Source organism: Hemicordylus capensis, chromosome 1, assembly GCF_027244095.1.
Source record: "Hemicordylus capensis ecotype Gifberg chromosome 1, rHemCap1.1.pri, whole genome shotgun sequence".
NCBI classification, from domain to species: domain Eukaryota; kingdom Metazoa; phylum Chordata; class Lepidosauria; order Squamata; family Cordylidae; genus Hemicordylus; species Hemicordylus capensis.
This window is the reverse complement of record NC_069657.1, coordinates 49,671,247-49,688,416: the sequence shown is the minus strand read 5'-3', so window position 1 is coordinate 49,688,416 and position 17,170 is coordinate 49,671,247. Positions and strand designations below refer to the sequence as shown.

Sequence of the window (17,170 nt, the reverse complement as noted above, 5' to 3'; positions counted from 1 at the left end):
AATCATGCTAGCAGCATGTGGATTTGATTATAATAATGACTTTTTAAAAAAGAAATTAAGCACCAAAGAGAATAGGAGAATTAAAATTCATAACCATGCTGGGCAGGAAAAACAATTAGTTAGAGACGTGAAAGGGTGATGCGCGCCACTAGCATGATGTGTAATAACTGGATGAGGACATGTGTTTGCATACAGATATGGAGATAGACAGTAATTGTGACTAACCACAAAAATGGAAAACACTCTCCCCAACACAATCTGCACTGCTTTCTCCATATATATGTGTGCAACAATAGACAATATACCTTCATTGGTTTATGCATATTGAGCACGGCTTCCCCAACTTTGGATCCCCAGACATAGTTAGACCACAACTCCCCATCCCCAGTCAGCGTGGCTGAGAATGATGGGAGTTGTAGTCCAACAACATTTGGGGACTCAAGTTAGGGATCCCAATATAAAGGATTAGTCTCACTGGTGCTTTTTAGCCTACTTTCCAGTAGGGATGTGCGAACAGGTTCGTTTCCGAACCTGTTTGACATCGAACTGGTTTGGTTCGATGGTTCGATATTGGACCGAAACTCCCCCCACCCCAGTTCGTGGGTGGGGTTCTAAGTTAAAAATATATTTCTTTAAAAACTTTACTCACTCCCTCCAGGGGGCTTCTCCAAGGCCGCGGGTGTCTGTGTGTGTGTCTCCGGAGCTTCCCCTTCCCCCTGCTGGTCTCCATTAATGTTCAAATCTCCCAGTTCTGGCAGTCTTCAGCCTGTTCTGGGCCTCACCCCCATGGGAGCGGCTATTTTGGAGGCTGCCATGCATGCCCAATATGCCTTTGCGTGGCCTGAGTGCTAGTGGGCTAACTTGTGAACCGCCTAACCTATTTCAACCAAATTTGCTGCAGCTGTAGGGACACACAGAAACACCTTCATGGTGTAGTCTGTGATGATGTCATCCACCCCAATCCAAGATGGCAGACACGTGGACTTTTGAGGCACAAGTGGCCTAACTTGTGGACTGTCTAACCAATCTGAACCAAATTAGGTACAGTTGTAGTGAGTGACACACAGCGACACCTCAATGGCATAGTTTGTGATGATGTCATCCACCCCGATTCAAAATGGTAGAAGCATTTGAGGCACAAGAGGTCTAACTTGTGAACAGCCTAAAAGATTTGAATGACGGCAGATACATAAACATTTGAGGTACAAGTGAGCTAACTTGTGGACCAATATGAACCAAATTTGGTACAGTTGTAATGAGTGGCACAGAGAGACACTTCAGTGGTGTAGTTTGTAATGATGTCATCCACCCCAATCCAAGATGGTGGACGCATGAACGTTTGAGGTACAAGAGGTCTAATTTGTGGTTAGATTTGAATCACCTAACCAATTTGAATCAAATTTAGTCCAGTTGTAGGGATAGTGAAAGGAAAGTGCGAAGATTAGTTCTTACTAGAACAACTTGTTCTATGTGCAACAGGGTCCAGTGTGGGGTTGTTGTCCATTGTTTCTGCATTTTCAAAGTCTCTAGACCTTACTGCATCCTGGTACAACAGGCTGACCATCCTGAGCTACTATCAGTTCATGAAAAGTTGCCTTCTGTCTCACACTACTACTAACACTAAAATTTTGTTAAAACTAAACAGAATGGTACAGGCTAGCATCCAGAGCAAGGATGCAGCAGTGCAGTGAGACAGCAGTGGAACAGCACTTCCCAACTAACTGCACAGATGCAGTGGGAAAAGTGCTCAACCCACGGGGACATATTTTCAGGTGGCGAAGCGGACTTTCTGGGGAAGGGGAGAATATCAAAAATGGCTGCTGCCCTGCTGTATGTAGTTGGGAAGTTCTCTTAGGTGGCTCTCTCGCTGCAGCAGAGCATCCTTGCTCTGGATTGTCAGCCATCATTTTTAACCTATTCTGTGTGACTAGCAGCGCAACAGTGGTGATGAATCTCATAAAGCTGTGTTCAGATGACAGGGTTCATCATCCATGTGTGCAATGCATGCTTATATGATATAGGGCAGGCTTCCCCAACCTGCGGCCCTCCAGATGTTGCTGAACTACAACTCCCAGCATACCCTTGTGGCTGGGTATGCTGGGAGTTGTAGTTCAGCAACATCTGGAGGGCCGCAGGTTGGGGAAGCCTGGTATAGGGGATCAGGTCTATAGTGTCTAAAATTCAAGGATAAGTCCAGAAGGCAGCTTCCCATGTGGTCAGTAGGGCACTGTAATGGAACACAGGAACAAAGGACTCTACCATATATGGAGTCAGACTATTGGTCCATGTTGCTCAGCAGTGCCTACTCTGACTGGCAGCAGCTCTCCAAGGTTTCTGACTGGCAGTGGCAGCAGCTCTCCAAAGACTCCAAAGCAGGAGGCTTTCCAAGCCCTTTCTGCAGATGCCAGGGACCGAACCTGGGACCTTCTGCATGCAAAGCAGATGCTCGACCACTGAGCTAAGTCAAGAGTACAAGTTATATCATTGGGAAAGGACATCCTCACAGTGAATGACAGAAGACAACAGCAGGCCACCATGTGAGAAAAACAGGTTGCTCACCTGTAACTGATGATCTTAGAGACACGCTTGTGCACTCACACTAATGCAAGGGTGGGGGATGGTGGGAGTAGTAGTTCAAAAACAGCTGGAGGGCCAAGGTTCCCCACCCCTGCATTAACGGGAGCTGCGCCTGCACAGAATGCTGTTCAGGAAACTTCTATAGCTCCTCCAGATCGCTCTGGCATCACTACCATGTGTCCAATGTAGCTGTTAGGGTTGGGCTGTCAGAGCAAGATATCACCCTTCATAAAAGTTCTTATAGAAGGATGTGAAAAGACTGTTTCAGAACCTATAGGTGGCTGCATTGATGAAATTGCTGCCAAGTGAACTTTTATAGATGTGCCTGACAGACCTTGAGATTTTAATTGGGCTAGAAATAGCGCTTTCCAAATAAGACCCTGCAACGGGGTCACAGCTGGAGTTGCCATGTCCCCTGAAATTCTGGGTTTCACCCAGATTTTAAGCATCTCACCCAGTTTGTTTAGCCCAGCCAGATTCTCCCAGATTTCAGATTTCATTTAAAAAAAAAAAAAAAAGCTAAGCTCTAGCCCTTGTAGAAGCAGGGTTATGGAGCAAAACGTGCAGTCACTATTCTGCTCAGAAATTATTTTCCAGACAATTTACATAAATGCAAATTAAGCACCCAGATTTGGAAAGCAAGAATATGGCAACCCTAGTCATGGCGTATCTCTGAAGTGTGCTTCCACACTTCCTGCGTTGTGACACCGCAGTCCCTACGCTGACAGTAGGGTGCTGTTCAGATTTCCAATGCCTTGATTTGAATTTAATCACTGAGATAATAGTGCTATAACATATATCCAGGGTAAAAAAGTTGCTGTTTTTTCAGGTTTTTCATTTTCGCGAGATTGCTCCCCCTGCTGGGCACTTTGCTATTTATGTTTTGAATGCGATTTGCTTGAACGGAAGCATTTTGCTGCTGTTGAGTGGCTAATCTGGAAAGTGCCATAGAGGGTTCTGTTCAATGGTCGCATCTTGTGCATTAGACTTGTGTTGCGAAGCATAGCTTATAAACTGCTTTCATCTACAGCTGTATGTTTCTCTCACTGAAGGTTTTGTTGCATTCAATAAAATGTTGGTTAACAGCGCTTTGCTGGTAGCTTCTGTTGGATCCTCCATGCTGTCAATTTGAGAGTGCTTATGTTGTGATGTAGGACTCAACCCTTATTCTGAGTGAGCAGAGAAGGGGACATTGGGAGCTTGTAGTAGGTCCCTCGTGAGAGGCGAAGACGTTTGGTGAACCAAAACTGCCTGGGTCACAAAGATGTTAGATGGTGCTGTGGGTCATGGTTTTGTTCAGTACCCTTGGAATTAATGGGAAAGGGGGAAATAGGTAGAAAGAGTTCCTGTCTAGTCTAAGAGAAAAGCATTGCCTAGGGACTTTACCCCTTCCCAATGCTTGAGCATTACTGCCAGCACTTCCTGTTGTCCTCAGAAGCAAAAAAGGTCCACTTTCGGAGTTTCCCATTGTTTGAAATCTTGTTAAAGAAATGTCTGGTTCAGACTCAATGTATGTGTTTGTGGTATTTAGTAATATTTTGCTTTAAAAGTCTGCCTGAACATTTTCTAAACCTTGAGTATAAGTTGCAGCAGGCATGATTGTGTTGTGAATAAACCAGTTTCATATCTGTATTGCAAATTACCATAGGGATTTGGATACTCTTCCTCTTTGTTGATGTACGCCACAGCTGTAGTGTTGTCCGTTGTCATTTGTACCATTTTCCCTTTCAACTTTGGTAGAAACAAATGCAAAGCTTTGACAATTGCTAAGAGTTCTAAGTTGATGTGACGTACACTTTCTGTTGTGGACCCTAGTCCACTGTGCATCCTTCACAATAATCACCCTATCCCATCAGTGATGCATCCAGTTTCTTGTATGTCTGCCTGTGGAAGATGGTAGGGCATTCCCTTGAGAAGGTTGTGCGACATCTGTCACCCGGGCAGAGTGGTTTTGATTTTTTCTGGTATTAGTAATTGCTTCCTTTGTGAATCTTTGTGAGGAAGAAAACATGAGAGGAACCAGAGTTAGAGCTGTAGAGGTCTCATTCTTAGATGTGCATAGGGAACCACTCCTGGGCAGGAGATCATCAAGCCTAGCAAGCATTGGATTGCTTATGCCATTGTGGCTGCATTAGACATGAAGACATTACTTCTTTCAGCCAGTAACATCTGTCTGCTGGAGGAAAAGCTTTCTTTTGCATAACATCCAAAACAGCCCCAATGAATTGTATGCCTTTTGTAGGGTTTAGTTTTGAATTTTTCCAATTTAGTTGCATCCCCAGTGGTTGGAACTGATGATTCACTTTGTTGAGATCTTGACACTGAGTTTTCTCAATGTCTGCTATTATCAGCCAATCATCAAAGTAAGAAACACCGAACTCCCTTGTTATGTTAGTGCTGCAACAATCATGGCCATGCAATTGATGAAGACACATGGGGCCATTGAAATGCTGAAAGGCAAAACCTTGTACTGATATATATTGTTACCCACTGTAAACCTGAGGTACTTTCTTTGTTCTTCACCAATGCTGATGTGGAAATAGGCATTCTTCAGGTCTATCACTACATAGACTCTTCTCCTGCAAGTACTAGAAGTATCCCTTGTATAGGAATCATTCTGAACTTTTGTTCGAAGATATTTATCGAGCCATATTAGATCCAGGATCAGGCAAATCCCTCCATCCCTCTTTGGAATATGAAAATATCTTGAATAAAAAATCTTGATGACGGTGGCAATGTTGAACCAGTTCTATTGCATTCTTTTCTATGAGTGAGCATTCTTCCTCTATAAGAGCTGGGGTTGATTGAGTATATTTTATTCCCCGGAAGGGAGGAAAGGTCCAGAATTCTATGACATATCCAAATTTGACAATGGTTAGAACACAGGAATCTGTAGTGATGACTTGCCAGTAGTCAAAAAGTGGCTATATATAGGCTGACATGGAGAATGAGTATTTTGGGTAAACCTAATAGGATGTCCTGTTTAAGGTAGTCAAAGATGCTGCTTAGTCATCTCTGTTGGTTTTGGTTTCCATAATGTTTGTGCAGGTATGATCTGAACTGGTGTATCATATTCCTTGCAGAACCTTTTTTAGTGGTATGGAAATGTGATTGTTGTCTTGTTTTGAAGAATGTAGTGAAAAGCTGTGTATTGCTGTTGTGTCAAAGCACCAAATATTTTAGTAGTAAATATAAGCTTTTAAAGTTTTCCAATGTTTCATCAGTCTGAAAGTTAAAAAGACCCTTCCCTCAAAGGATATATCCTCTATTTTTTCTCTGGTGTCTTGGGCTAGTGTTGATGATCATAGCCAAGCATGACAGCTCAACACAATAGCACCTGCCAAAAAAATTTATTCAGTCCACCAAAGCCCAATTCAGACATTGTGCTGTACGAGTGTACAGATGTTTGTACACTTGTACATGTATTTGTGTGAATGAGTGTACCTGTATTCATTTAAAAAGTGAACCTAGATACAGGTCCTTCAAATGCATGGTACAGATAGGAAGTGTACTTCTGTACCTGCGTTCAGCATAACATGTGAATGACTGTACCTGTGCACACTGTATATTGTTGTATGAGTAATTACATGTGACTGGGCCTCATAACATGTGAATGGGCCTCAAGTATTTCATGGTTCCAATCTGTTATCTTGTCAAATTGGCAAAGGCTAAAAACTTCTTTTTGAAGACATCTGCTGGGAGATTTAAATCTTTATGTAACAATTCCCCAAAGTGGTAGTGATAACAAACCATGCAGGCCATCCTTATCCATCCTTACTGACAGTGAGGAAGTTGAACAGAGTTTGCGTCCTGTGCTGTCCAGTTTCCTGCCTTCCATGTCAATGGAGTCACTTTGTTTTTTGGCAGATGATCTATTTGAAGATGCTAGCTCTACCACCACTGAATTTGGTGCTGAATGTTTGGAAAGGTATTGGCAGCACTTTCCCCTCTAAGGCATGTGCACGCTCACACGTTTTTGGATGTCTGCTCAGTTCATTTTTGATCCCGCTCAGGTTGAATCAGGCAGGCCCCATTCTGAATGCATGTGTGCACACAGCCTTGATACTGCCGCCCAGAACAAAACTCATTCCGCACAGGGGTGGAAAAAAATTAGAGGGACCACTGATTGGCAGTTTTCATCTTGAATCCAATACACTGATTTCAACTTCCTTGATGTTGGTAAGATAGAGGAAGGTCTCTGCCAAGCTTGTTTAGATGCTTGAATTAGGACCAGCAGCACAGGTAATGCTGATGATCTTGATGTTGTAGAAATTTGCATAAAATAAAAAAACTGGACAACCCCCCAGACAGGAGGAGATGGTTCCTTGATTTGGAAGCCCAGAGCTTTTGCTATGTCAAGTATAGGTAAATTGTAATTCTTCATTTCTTCTGAAATGGTTGATGGTTTTTGTGATAGAAGAACTGCATCACCTGGTAAGGGATCTGATGGATTTTCCAATGGGGCTCTCATCTGAATCACATGAATCTTCTGATGATTTATCTGAAATTTGTCTTGCAGGTGTTTGTGTAATCATGCCTGAGACTATTTCCTGCTCTGATCCAGGAAGCTGTGACTAATTCAGGATTGGGATGTAATTGGATATACTCTGTGTCACTTGAATGGATGTGCAGGTAAATGGAGCTGCAGGAATTTCAGGTATGGTTGTTACTGGAACTGCAGCAATAGCAATTGCAGTTACCATAGTCATCACTTTAGGTTTATGCTATAATGTCAGGGATATGTTCCCCCTGTTGGAAATTCTCTGTGGTGAGAGAATCCCTTTCTCATTATAGCAGAGAGCACAGAGGCACAACACAGCGGAATTTAGTTAGGCATGCGTGTATGCTGAGAGTAAAGTAACTTGGAGCCAATTCATAGTTTCAAATCAATATATAAGGCATTTATTAAGGACCTCCATTCTAGATAGGAAAGTGAGGAGTTAGGATCTCTAATCTATCTATCTAGCTGGATGTGGATGGATTCTGCATCTTCTCTGCACACATGGTGCAGGGAGAGGAGCTTGCCATGTTGCAAGGTAGAAGGACAGGTAGGAAAGAGAAGGAGGAAGTTAGTCCCTAAGAGTACCAATCTACATTTCAAAGGGATAGTGTCAGAGCAGTAGAGAAGGGATGACCAATGTCTTGACCCTCTAGCCCTCTGACTTACTAGTCTGTCCTCCACTGTCTGAGACAAGAGACAGCACAAAGTCCTTTAACTTCCAACACCCCCTGTTTACATCTTTGTTCTGGTCATCTGGATGTTGTTGGTATATCTGGATGTCTAATAGTATCTGTAGATGCACAGTGTGCCTGTATACGAGATCTCTCTCTCCATGTCAGTGCTCTATAGTGGTGTTGATGTGGTGAAAACCTAGATTCTCCCATTATAGAAGCTGGAGAGTAAGGCTGCAGGAATCTCAATTCACAGTCTGGAAGGAAAAAAACCACAATCTGAATCTCTGGATGGGGTATCTCTTTCAGAGCGTGGTACCATGCCTCTGCAATACCAATAGCGATCATACTGTTGGACTGGTTGATAGCAAGAGTATTGATCATGACAAGTTCCCGTACAGTGATGTAGCTCTTCCTCCAAGATTTGTTGTGAAGTTACTGAGATAGGCCTGGAAGGTGAGACATGGCATAACACGGTGACATAGATGGTGTCTTAGGAACGGAAACATACTTTTCCAAGTTTGAGGCAGGTAGCAGATGTTGAGTAAGGAAGGGAGGTGGGTAGACTGGGCTGATGAAAATGTCTATGTCAATGTACACAGCAGATATATTATTTGCATCGAAACTGAGGCTGACACTACTGTGGAAGTCAGCATTAGAGAAGAAACTGTTCAACTAGTTGTTGTAAACATCTGATCAGATGTTGAAGTTTGTGTCAGCATCAGGATAAACATAGAGTTCAGTAATGTAGTTGAAACTGAGGTAGATGTCGATGCTGATGTTTGAACCAAAGCTGATGCTGCTGACTGGACTGTTATCAAAGCCAAGGGATGGATGAATCAATGTCGAAGTTGATGCTGAAGAGGTATTCTTTTCTAACCCTGAGAAGTAGGTTATGCTGAGAGAGAAGTGACTGGCCCAGAGTCACCCAGCAAGTAGCATGGCTGAATGGGGATTTGAACTCGGGTCTCCCCAGTCCTAGTCCAGCACTCTAACCACTACACCACGCTGGCTTTCCATTCTGGGCCTTACCTTGCCACCCCTGCTGCGCATCTAAGAACGGAGATGGGGATGCCCTCAATCTCTAGAGCCCATCTTATACTGTTAAAATATTGTAAGAAACTTGACAGCCTTCCAGAATACCTTCTCTTTAAATCATGCTATTGGCACTACCAAGAGGGGAATCAGTAGGCAGATATGCTATCCCATATTCTACAAATGTACTGTCTGCCTTCACTAGAGGAACATAAGTCTTGGGGTGGGGTGAATAAGAACATAAGAACATAAGAACAGCCCTGCTGGATCAGGCCCAAGGCCCATCTAGTCCAGCATCCTGTTTTGCACAGTGGTCCACCAGATGCCGCTGGAAGCCACAGACAGGAGTTGAGGGCGTGCCCTCTCTCCTGCCATTACTCCCCTGCAACTGGTACTCAAAGGCACCCTGCCCTTGATGCTGGAGGTGGCCCACAGCCCTCCGACTAATAGACCTCTCCTCCATGAAGTCATCCAAACCCCTCTTAAAGCCATCCAGGTTGTTGTCTGTCACCACGTCCTGTGGCAGAGAGTTCCACAAGTGGATCATGCGTTGTGTGAAAAAGTACTTCCGTTTGTTGGTCCTAGACCTCCTGGCAATCAATTTCATGGAGTGACCCCTGGTTCTAGTGTTGTGTGAGAGGGAAAAGAATCTCTCTCTCTCCACTTTCTCCACACCATGCATGATTTTATAGACCTCTATCATGTCTCCCCGCAGTCATCTTTTTAAGAAAGGTGCTCTAGGCCCCTGATCATCTCAGTTGCCCTCTTCTGTACCTTCTCCAGTTCAACAATGTCCTTTTTAAGATGTGGTGACCAGAATTGTACGCAGTACTCCAAGTGTGGTCACACCATAGTTTTGTATAAGGGCATTATAATGTTAGCCGTTTTATTTTCAATCCCCTTTCTAATGATCCCTAGCATGGAATTTGCCTTTTTAATTTTCACAGCTGCCGCACATTGAGTCGACACTTTCAACGAGCTGTCCACCACGACCCCAAGATCCCTCTCCTGGTCCGTCACCGACAGCTCGGATCCCATCAGCATATACTTGAAGTTGGGGGTTTTCGTCCCAATGTGCATCACTTTACACTTGCTAACATTGAACCGCATTTGCCAGAATCTGTGAATGGCTCCTTGAGCGGGATGCCAGCTGAGACGCTGGTTTGGTCCAACATTCAAAGTTCTCCCTATGGTATCCTCACTTCAAGAAAACAGATCCACTTCACAATACCTACTCAACTTCACCAGTGCACCACTAAGGAAGGCATTTACCAGTTTACATCTTTAAACCATGCTCTTGGCATATCTTGATTTCACAAAGTTCCCATGGAACATCGTCTCTGCCCCTGTGGTCAGGGTCAAATCGAGAATATTAAACATTACATCCTACACTGCTCCTTTTATGGAACAATAAAAGAAAACACTGGGTCAAATCAGTGATAAATTCACAGGTTCTGAAACAGAACGTATTAATCACTTGTTGGCGGATGTGTTTCCTTATGTTAGTTATCAAGCGGCCATTTTTCCTTTATTGTCTTTTAAAAGTAGGAAGAGAACCATCTGCTATCCGCCCTGCTACACATCTGGCTAAATTGTAATTCCTGAATTAGCTCTCTTATTCAAGTTGTAACCGTCAGAGTTGTAACTACAGTTACAGTAAGTATTTAGGATTACATCTCTTTTTATTTCCGTGCATGTTGTTTAGCTAGTTACTTTATTATTATTATGTGTTATCTGTTTTTCTTTAAGTATGATGTATTAGCTATTATGTTGTTTTATTATGCTTTAATGTGTGTGTTATAACTTGTGGTTATTACAACAATAAAAACTCACTTACTTACATGTTATAAACAGGCAATGTTAAGAGGCAGTGACTTCGTAGGAGCCCTTGGATAACTTTATATTGTCATAACACTTACATAATTTACAGAGCTAATAAATCATTCCGTAATCGAACTGCCTGCCAGGAATTCCACCACCACCACCCCCGCCCACCTTCTCTTCAGCCAAAACCTTCAGAGCCATCCATACTAAACTGGACTATATTTCCCACTACATCAAATTGGGGTAGATTTTTTCAATCACAGATTTTTTTTCAATCACAGGGCTCATGTTTTGGAACATGAGAAATCAAAACAGTGCCTGACATGACATGATGATGAAAATTACTTAAAAGTAGTCCCATTAAAATTTTAACTACTTTGAGTAATTTTCCTCATCTTGTCAGCCAGTGCCTTTGAGTACGTGCAGAGTGCTATTCTTGCACTACTGTTCTGTACTCTTGTACACAACTGGGATCAAGGTAAAACACTTCTGGATTAGCAGATATTTCTACTTGAGTCCTGACACCTCTAATTTTAAAATTAAGGACTCGAAGCCATGAAGGCACCAGCAATTTTCCTCATATTTATTTATTTAATTTATATACCGCCCTTCCAAAAATTGCTCAGGGTGGTTTACATCAAAATAAAAACAAAACAGTTAAAATCAAAACTAAATCAATTATAAAATTAAAATCATTTCAACATTAAAATCATTTAAAACCAACATTAAAAATTGAAAGCCATAAATCTAATTAATTATTATTATTATTATTTACATTTTATATCCCACTCTTCCTCCAAGGAGCCCAGAGCGGTGTACAACATACTTAGGTTTCTCCTCACAACAACCCTGTGAAGTAGGTTAGGCTGAGAGAGAAGTGACTGGCCCAGAGTCACCCAGCTAGTATCATGGCTGAATGGGGATTTGAACTCGGGTCTCCCCGGTCCTGGTCTTTTTAAAAGTTGCCATCTTGTCAGCTAGTGCCTTTGAGCACGTGCAGAGTACTGTTCTGGACACTTGTACACAACTGGGATAAAGAAAAAAGACTTCTGGATTAGCAGATATTTCTACTTAGGTACTGGGACCTCTAATTTTAAAATTAAGATCTCGAAGAAGCCATGAAGGCAGTGGACCAGCAGCAGTTTTTATTCGCGCTCGGTCCCTTTGGGCTTAACCCCAGACCAAAATGTATTTTCAGGGTTCAATTCTGAAATATGTGACAGAGTGAGTGTAGAGTTCGCCACTGAATAAACACAATCACTCAGCCGACAAGTATCTGGTATCGAGGTAAGGCTTGGGACGCACAATATAAATTCCTGGCTTGAATCTCGGTTCTTCCCCTTTTCGAAGCGGGACAGAAATTGCTTAACTGAACTCTTAAAGGGGGGACGGGAAGCGTGCGCGGCGCGCACCCTCCAACGCCCAGCAGCGTGCAAGCCAGAATAGCAGGGGTTTGTGGCGTCTTTGTAGGGTGGTGGCGATGATGATGAAGATGATGGATCCATCCATCCATCCCACCAGATTCCCCTAGAGATCTAACTGGCCTGGGACTGGGCATTGCTGATCTGACCAGCTGCGAAGCTCACCTGCGCGGCGCCCACCGTCTGAAGGACAAGAGCCACGAGGAAGACGCGGAGAAGCTGCATCGCGGGCGCCAGTCACTCACTTCTACACTTGGGCAAGTGGCAAGTCCCGTTTCAGAGCGAAAACCAACAGGGATAAATAAGCCTATCCCACAGTTTGCCCAGGGAAAGCCGAGACGTTGCGTCTTTGGGATTCCAGGCGGGGCGCACGCGGTTTCCAGAAGTGCCTGACGGGTGAGCTGTGCAAGACCGTCTCTCTCGCCTCCGTCCGCTGCGAATCAGGTGCTAAGCGCAGACCGGCGGGAAGGATCCGCTCCAGATGACTCCTGCTGCTCGAGCGCAGGCTGGTCTGAGCGAGGCGAGCCTCTGTCTTGGCGGCGCCTCCTGCTACCCCAGAGCCACGCGAAGGTGCCGCCTCCCAGCTCCTCCCACCCGTCCCGGTTGGAGGACTCCCGCCCTCGCTCCCTGCTGCATCCCCTGTGCACTCGGGCCCGGGAGAGCGGGCCGCTTCCGTTAGCTGCGCAGACGAGCTTGGGCAAGCGGTTCCGCGGAGTCTTGTGGTGACTGGGAGCCCTTCGTGACCTCCTGCAGCGTCATCGGGAGTCTAGCTTGCCTGCACCGTGGCGTGGCACGTTCCACTAGGGTCGAGACTGAGGCTAACTCAGCCTCCCCTGCGGGCGAGTTCGCGTTCACTGCCTTTGCTCGGTGATGGTATGTGTGCATGTACACATGCTCCTCTCTTGCCCCCACTGGTCGTCCTCTTTGGCGGGGATTGGCACCACTGGGCGGCTGCCCATGTCCCGGTTGCTTCCGGAGGTCCCACCTGTGCCAGCTCTTGCTACTGTTTCTTATTTGGTATATACTGCTTTTCAACAATACAATTCTTTCTTTCTTTCTTTCTTTGTTCGATTTCTATGCCGCCCTCCCAGAAATGGCTCAGGGCGGTTTACACAGAGAAATAATAAATAAGTAAGATGGATCCCTGCCCCCAAAGGGCTCACAATCTAAAAAGAAACATAAGATAGACACCAGCAACAGTCACTGGAGGTACTGTGCTGGGGTTGGATAGGGCCAGTTACTCTTCCCCTGCTAAATAAAAGATCACCACCACGTTAAAAGGTGCCTCTTTGCCAAGCTGGCAACTGCTAGGATTTTCCCTGGGGTGCTTCCTGGGATGTGCTCTTGCTGAGCTCAGCTCCAACTGCTGCACTGCCCAGAGACAGTGTAGGCAGCTGCCTCCATCTCCTCTCCATCACTCACCTGCTGCCTCCTAAAAACCACAGCTGCCCAGACGGAGACAGCAGGCAAGCACTGACTCCACTTGCTCACCTGCACTCTCCCTCTGGGCAGTGCAGCCACTGGAAAGCATCTCTCTGGGTGGCTTTGTGCCAAGCTGCCCAGAGCGAGAAGGCAAGTGGAGGTGGCACCACTCATTTGCTAGTCTTTGGGTGGTGTGATAGGGATGGGACTCAATCCTCCCTGCTGGTGCACTACCCAAAGAGACAGCACCAATAGGAACATAGGAAGCTGCCATATACTGAGTCAGACCATTGGTCTGTCTAGCTCAGTATTGTCTTCACAGACTGGCAGCGGCTTCTACAAGGTTGCAGACAGGAATCTCTCTGAGCTCTATCTTGGAGATGCCAGCTTGAAACCTTCTGCTCTTCCCAGAGTGGCTCCATCCCCAGATGGGAATAATGTACAGTGCTCACACTTAATTAAGTCTCCCATTTATATGCAACCAGGGGAGACCTTGCTTAGCTAAGGGGACAAGTCATGCTTCTTACCACAAGACCAGCTCTCCTCTCCTCTCCTCTCCATTGAGTGAGCAGAAGTGTGTAGCTCCTCCAGGCAGCCCCCACCTCCACTTGTAAGTTTGCTTCCCCTCTCCCTTTGGGTGGCAAGTCGCTGGACCATGCCATTCAGAAGGAGAGGACAGGTGAACAAGAGGAGGCAACAGCAACAAAGAACAACAACAACAACCACCAGGAAGCATCCACTAAAATGTCAGCAAGAAGGAGACCACATCTCAAGATGCTATGTAATATTAAGTCCTTTAATTGTTAAAGGTAGGTATTATATGAAACTAATATGCTGAACATATACTGAGAGAAGCTGGATTGGAAGATGAGCATGGTTTTAAAGATGGAGGAAGAAACATCAATAACTTACGCTACGCTGATAACACCGCTCTGATAGCTGAGAATGTGGGTGCTCTGCAAACTCTAGTAATGAAAGTCAAGAAGCACAGTGAAAAATGGGATTATGACTAAATGTAAAGAAGACTAAACTAATGACAACAGGCACAGCAACCAGTCTCAGAATTTATAATGAAGACATTGAAGTGGTGGATAGCTTCTGCCTTTTAGGACTGACTATCAACAGTAAAGGATCTAGCAGTCAAGAAATACGCCACAGACTAGCACTTGGTAGGGTTGCAATGAAGGCCTTGGAAATGATATTTAGATGCTGTGACGTGTCTATACCTACAAAGATTAGAATCATTCGGACAATGGTTTTTCCTGTGACACTCTCTGGATGTGAAAGCTGGACTTTAAAGAAGCAAGATAGGAAAAGTATTGATGCTTTTGAACGTTGGTGCTGGATAAGACTTTTGAGGATACCATGAACAGCCAGGAAAACAAACAAATGGATCATAGAACAGAGCAATCCAGAATTTTCACTCGAGGCACAAATGACCAGGCTCAAACTATCATACTTTGGACACATTATGTGAAAACCCAACCTCCTTGACAAGTCCATAATTCTGGGGAAAGTTGAGAGAAACAGAAGAAGAGAACGACCAGTAGCAAGGTGGATGGACTCGATTATGACAACAATGAATGCACCACTGAGAGACTTTAAAGGCCAAGCTGAAGACAGATCATCCTAGAAAGAATATGCAACCTATGTGGTTCCTAAGAGTCGACACCGACCTGACGGCACTTGAGTCAATCAATCAATCAATCAATCAATTATATGCTTAGCGCCTTTCAGCCACAAGGCTTCTTTCAGGGGCAGTTATATACTGAAACCTTACAAGAGATCTCTGTTGAATGTTTACTACTAGTTAACTTTAATCCACTACATCTTTCAACAGAGATCTCTTGTAAGATTACAGTATATAACTGCCCCTGAAGGAAGCCTTGTGGCTGAAATGCATTGGGCATATAATACCTACAAACAACTCAAGGACTTCATATTCCATAGCATCTTGAGACGTGGTTTCCTTGCTGACAGCGGCAGCAAAGAGCCACCACCTCTGCTTGCTCACTTGTGATTTCTCTCTTCTTTGGTGGCACAGCAGCTATGACTGCGTCTGCGCCCAATGGGAATGATTGTCCTGTAGGGTTAGGTGGGTACAAAATGTACACATTGATGTACTGCAAAGCTTGCATGCTTGTTTTAACTAGGAGCAAGGCATTTTCTGGACTGTGAGATTTGCACTGGTTAAAGTGTTGCTAAATGCAACGGTATGAGGCAGCGGCTTGAAACCACAAGTACGGTGTTTCTCAATGCGTTTTTCAATGCATTGTGACAGGGTTTTGGCCATTCATATTGCCCACAACTGCAGCGGGTTTTCCAGGAAAGGGGTGTCCATATTCCACCTGAATTGCATTCACTGCCCCCGCCTCCTCCTCTACTTTGGGCCAATAGGGTCTCCGAAGAAGCAGGGAACTGCTGACATGACCAACTCTTCTTTAAAAATCCTCAGTGCCTCTGCAAAAGCTGCCAGTGCCTCTGCTTTGCGCTATCAAGAGCACTGGGAACACATGGGGCGTGATGACAGATGGACCAATGGTCTGACTCTGTATAAGGCCACTTCCCGTTGGAGGAAACATGTTTTCCCAAAGAAACATGAATGTGTCCGAAAAATAAGTCTGATGAAAACCAAAAAGCAATGGCGGGGAATGCGCCACTTCAAAATGAGAATTTAGTTGCAGTGTTGCACCCTTGAACAAGCAATCCAGCAAAACAAACAAACCCCAGGCTACAAGGGTTTGCCGAATAAGCCAGCCAATCCACAGCACACACAAAAGGAGGAAACATGAATGTGTCTGAAAAATAAGCCTGATGAAAAGCAAATGCAATCTAAATCAACAGCCGGAAGTATGTGAGAATCGGTTGCATCTTTGCGCAAGAACCCAAGTGGAAAAATAAAAATAAAAATCCTTTCATGAATGGGACAGAAAAAATATTTCATGAACCAGACAGAAAGGGGCTATAAACATCAACAAATAGTTGCACTGTGATTTGAACCGTCCACACCACACCACACTGTAACACATAAATGACGGGGCAAGTCTCCTGCAATGGAAAAATACTGCTACTTTCCTGCAACACACATACAACGTTATAGGGCTACTACAGGGGCGTAGCAAGGTTGGAGTGGGCCCAGAGACAAGATTTTAAAATGGCCCCCCCCACAAAGTCCAGGGCCTCCGCACACCCCAGGCCCCCAAGGATTTAAGTCTGATATTCCAAAATAAGTATGCTGCCTGCAAATACATTTCACTGAATACACACACACACGTCACAATATATAGTGATATACATTGAGTACTATACATTTGTATTACTTTTAATGCCTAGAACACACTAGAAAGATGAATGATTAAAATTGGCCCCTCGCTGCAGATTAGCAAAGGAGACTTTCAACCATGCAGGGTGAACCTATGTTTGTTTTCTCAGAATTCTGAACAAATTCAGTCAAGTTTGATTGCAGGAGGTTTTTCACAGGAGGCTTTTAAAGCCCTTTAAGACACATCTCCTCTGGAATGGAGGTGCTGCATTCACATGTTGGCCAGATTTACCCTGAAGTCCCTGCAAGTTATTGGGGAGCAGTTCACACACAAGAAAAATAAAATAAAAGCACCACACATGCTTCACAGTTCTCACTCAGACCTTCTGGGTTGCAAAACAACTTGAACATAAGTGCATTTATAAATGAATGAATGAATAAATAAAATTAATATAAT

General features: G+C 44.4%; 1 protein-coding gene across 2 annotated transcripts in view; it reads right to left on the bottom strand.

The window, feature by feature from the left end:
- PGF (placental growth factor) overlaps positions 1–12,862 on the bottom strand; it is a 41,649-nt gene extending 28,787 nt beyond the window's left edge. For both annotated transcript variants that reach the window (XM_053311129.1, XM_053311125.1), the window contains exon 1: positions 12,195–12,862. In XM_053311129.1, the coding sequence (XP_053167104.1) occupies positions 12,195–12,254 (60 nt within the window). In that variant the 5' untranslated portion in view covers positions 12,255–12,862. The remainder of the gene's footprint in view (positions 1–12,194) is intronic.
- Between the last annotated feature and the right edge of the window lie 4,308 nt (positions 12,863–17,170).